General features: G+C 67.6%; 1 protein-coding gene across 1 annotated transcript; it reads left to right on the forward strand.

Moving 5' to 3' along the window:
• Window positions 1-1,802: 1,802 nt before the first annotated feature.
• On the forward strand, window positions 1,803-3,383 carry EMIHUDRAFT_316029 (hypothetical protein; the record flags this gene model as incomplete). The annotated part of the gene is made up of 5 exons (XM_005772652.1): window positions 1,803-2,006; window positions 2,111-2,184; window positions 2,854-2,990; window positions 3,024-3,087; window positions 3,230-3,383. 5 exons carry the CDS (start codon window positions 1,803-1,805, stop codon window positions 3,381-3,383), a joined length of 633 nt encoding a protein of 210 aa, XP_005772709.1.
• Between the last annotated feature and the right edge of the window lie 1,039 nt (window positions 3,384-4,422).

Raw genomic sequence — 4,422 nt, forward strand, 5'->3', positions numbered from 1 at the left:
CACTGGTTGGTGCATTCGGCGGATGTAGCTCTTACGTACATTCCCGTAGGAGGACTACTCTGCTGACATTTTATTGAAGTTGTGCCGGAATTCGTCTTCTCTGTCGCTCAGTTCCGCGCCCTTGTCGTGCCAGTGTGTGCTGTGAGCACTTGGTCTTGAGCACTTGGCTCTTGGGGTGCAGTCTGTGAGAGCCTGAGAGAGCCATGTTTTAAGAATTCTCCCTGCGAACGGTCGGCCGTCAGTAAGCACATAAATAAATAAATAGAGCAGAAAGAAAGAAAACAGACAACCCAAGGGAGGGATGGGAGGACGGCACGCCGCCACCACACAGGGATTTTAAGGAGAGGTGTGTGATGCGCTAGCCGTCGCCCACCCTAGGGAGTCTGCCTCTTCCTATCTCTCTTCGCAGTCTCTCGCCGCTTCTCGCTGCAGCCTTCATGCCACCTCGCGGTCGTCCCACTCTCGTCGTTCTCTCCCTTGTCATTTCCTCCTCTGTCGCGTCGTTCTCTTCTGTCTCGTCCTGCGACGCCGCCGCCTGCCGGTCCCTTGTTCTCGCGGCTTCTTAAATAGAGCAGAAAGAAAGAAAGAAAGAAAACAGACACGCCAAACGAGGGATGGGACGAGGACAAGGTCCCCACCTGCACGAGCAGGATTTTGGAAGGACGATCAGGGGGACAGGTGGGGCTCTCCTGCTCCTGACAAGGGACACGACAGGCTCGCAGCGCGGTGCACGGTGGACTCCCACATCCACTGGCGGTCTCATCTCAGTCTAGCGACCTGCCTCCAGCTTGTCGCTGGCAGTCTCTCGCACATGCACACTGACACAGGGGTGGCAGGGGCGGCGGCACGAGTCTCCCACATACTATGCGGGCCTCACTAGAGGTGCGGCCTGTGCGTGTCCTCGCCCTTGAGGGGGGAGGGGAAGGGGCTGTGTGTCTGTGCATGTGTGTGTGTGTGTGTGTGTGTGTGTGTGTGTGTGTGTGTGTGTGTGTGTGTGTGTGTGTGTGTGTGTGTGTGTGTGTGTGTGCGTGTGGAGCCGCCCTGAACGCCACGAGCGCCGCGCGCGACCGCCACCCAAAAGTGGAGGTACATTGGGAGCCGCAGCCGGCCTGCTCTATCAGCCCCGCAGCCGCGGTGGCGCGACCGGACCGCGGTCGCTCCAGGCGCCTTTTGGCCCCGGTTCGAATCGCGGTTGGCGCGCGCCCTCGCGGAGCGACGCGTGGCGCGCGACGCGCGCGCGTGCGCGTGCGCGCCCAGCCGAGCCCTAGGCCGTATGCCGTCTGCCGTCTGCCGTCGGCCGTCGGCCGTCGGCCGTCGGCCGCCGCCGCCGCCGTAGCGGCGGCGAGCGCTCGCCTTTTGCGCGACGCGCGTGTGGACGCGCGCCGCCCAGCGCCGGACGTGCCGGAGCCGGTCCGGCGCGCGCGCGGGCGGCCAGCGCCTGTAAACAGACAGCTGCCGCCCACACGTTCAAAGCAGGCTAAAGAAAGAAAGAAATAAATAGAGCAGTCATCTCCAATAGACGACTCGCATTTCTTTTTTGTGCTCACTCGTGCCCGCCCGCTCGTTGTCCTGCTCGTTGTCCTCACTCGTTGCCCGGCAAAACGCCCATGCTGCACTACTGGGACGTGCTGTGCGTGGCTACGGCGGCGATAGCTCGGCCGCTGCTGTCTCCTTCGCCGCTGAATCGCGCCTCAACCGCAGCCTTGAGGGCTTCGGTCGCCGAGCCGGCGCCGCTGCACCCGCTGCTGGAGGCGGTGTGCTCGGAGGAGCTGCCGTCGGTGCCGAGGCACATTGCGGTCATCATGGACGGCAATAGCCGCTGGGCTGCCGCTCGCGGCCGCCCGACCGCCGAAGGGCACGCTGCGGGCGTCGAGGCGCTGCGGCGTCTCATCGGCGACTGCGCAGCGCTGGGCGCAGTGCGGGAGCTATCGGTGTACGCCTTCTCGCACGAGAATTGGCTGCGGCCGCGCAGCGAGGTGCAGGCGCTGCTGTCGCTGATCGAGAGCGTCCTGCTCGCCGAGGCGCAGCGCAGCGCCTCCCCTCCACTCACTCGCTCACATCGCGCATCTCTCTCCCCTCTCCCACCCACTCGCCCTCTCGCCGCCGCCAGGCGGACGCGCTGCTCGCCACCGGCGTCCAACTCAGCTTCGTCGGCGATCTGACGCGGCTGTCTCCGGTGCCGCAGTGCCTTGCTCGCGTCTCTTCACGCACTGGAGCAGCTCCTCACGTCTCTGGCTGCCGACAGGCGCTGCAGCGCTTGCTGGCCCGTGTGGCGGCGCGACACCCTCCTGCGGAGGCTTGGGAGATGCAGCCGGGATGCAGCCGGGATGCAGCCGGGATGCAGCCGGGATGCAGCAGGGATGCAGCCGGGATGCAGCCGAGATAGCGCGCAGAGGCAGGCGGCTGCATCTCAACTGTCTCGGCTGGTTCTCGGCTGGATCTCGGCTGGAGAAGCCCTCGGCTGAATCTCGGCTAGGTGGGGGAGCGGCTTCGGCTCTGCGTCGCGCTTAGCTACGGCGGCCGGCAGGCGGGCTCGTAGCACCCGATGGATATCTCTCTCTATATCTCTCTCTCCCCCCCCCCTCTCTGTCTTTCTCTCTCTGTCTTTCTCTCTCCCTCCCTCCCTCTCCCTCCCTCCCTCTCCCTCCCTCCCTCCCTCGCCCGCTCACTCGCTCTTCCCCCCCCTCCCCTCCCCTCCCCTCCCTCGCCCACGACGCCCCCTCCCCCGCCGCAGGAGCTCGCGCGGGCGGCCAGGCAGCCCGCCCACTGCCCAGTCGCGCGCGATACGTCTCAGGTCCGCGATACCACGTCCACGACACGTCCACGACACGTCCACGGCACGCCCCCCCGCAGGCAGCTCGCCGAGAGGGCGGTCGCGCGGGAGATCTCGCCGCGCGAGATCGACGAGGCCGCGCTCTCCGCGGCGTTGCGCGAGGCGCCGCACGGCGCGCCGCTCGACCGCCGGCTTGCCGACGACGCGTCCACGACACGTCCGCGACGCCCGTCCGCGACGCGTCCAATAGGCGCGCCCAGCGACCCCGACCTGCTGCTGCGCACGGGCGGGCAGCACCGGCTGAGCAACTTCATGTGGCTGCTCCGTAGATGCGGAAGAAGGGGGCATCCGCCCCGTGAGCGCTCGAGAAGTCTCCTCGTTCAGCGTTCTAATCACCCACCCACCGCATGCCGTACCTTCGCTTCCACCCGCACGGCGCCCACTCACGGCCCTCAGGCTGTACCAGTGCGCCTACACCGAGATCGTCGTCCTCGACGGCCTGTGGCCCGACTTCGGGACCGCGGAGCTCGCCGGCGCGTTGCGCGAGTTTGGCCGCCGCCGCCGCACTTTCGGGCGGCGCGACGAGGGGGGCGACCGCGGCGATGGATGAGGCTTGAGGGGAAGCACGTGAGCTCTCTCACTCTGTAAGCGACGATCGAATAATAAATGAAAACGGACACCTGCACTATTGTATGGTTCTCTGATCTCTCGAGAGACTCGAGAGACGGGGGTGACGGTGCAGCACAGGTGTGCCGCAGGACGGCAGAGCGCGGGGTTCTGATTACAGATTAGACAGCTATGTAAAGTGTGTGAAATACTGGTAGAGAACCGACCGCACGCGTCACTGCTGGCTACACCAGCCACCTCTCCAGGCCGCCTCCCCACGCGGCAGCACCGAAGACCTGCGCGCCGCCGCTGCGCCCGGCCGCCGGAAGCCCGAGACGGCCAGCGGCATCGTCGGGTGGCGCAGCGCCTCGAGAGAGATGCCCGTCTCGACGGACGCATTTGAGAGGACGCCTCCACTGTTGCCTCGCGCCGTGTGGCCGACGCAAGCGCCGCGGTGACGCGCCGCCAGCGGGGGTTGCAGCGCGCGCGCTCGCGAGAGCTCGGCGTGCAAGTAGCGCGGCGGCGCGTCGAGCGGCGCCCGCGTGGCGTGCAGCAGCCGCAGCGAGCCTCGTCCGTCGAGCGACGCAGAGAGCGCCAGCAGTACCGCCGTGCGCCGCGGCGCCTCCCCCTCCGCGGCTGCCTCCGCCTCCGCGGCTGCCTCCGCCTCCGCCGCCGCGGATCCCTCGGCCGGGTCATGGCACGGCCCGTGGGCAAGGCCGGCATTGGCGGAGGTGTAGGTCAGGCCGGCATTGGCGGACTCGGCGGCGGGAGGAGCGGAGGCCGAGGCGGAGGTGGCCGAGGCGGTGGCGGCGGAGGCGGAGGTCAGGCCGAGGGAAGAGGTGGTGGCTTGCTTTGGGGCGTGCAGCTGCACTTAGACTAGCAGCAGCAGCGCCGCTGCGCCGTCGCCGCCTCCGCCGCCTCCGCCGCCCCGCGCCTCCGCCTCGCCGCCTCCTCGGCCCGTACCCTCTCTGCCGCCCTCTCTGCCGCCCTCTCTGCCGCCCTCTCTGCCGCCCTCTCTGCCGCCCTCTCTGCCGCCCTCTCTG

Source organism: Emiliania huxleyi (genome assembly GCF_000372725.1).
Source record: "Emiliania huxleyi CCMP1516 unplaced genomic scaffold EMIHUscaffold_354, whole genome shotgun sequence".
Lineage (NCBI taxonomy): Eukaryota > Haptophyta > Isochrysidales > Noelaerhabdaceae > Emiliania > Emiliania huxleyi.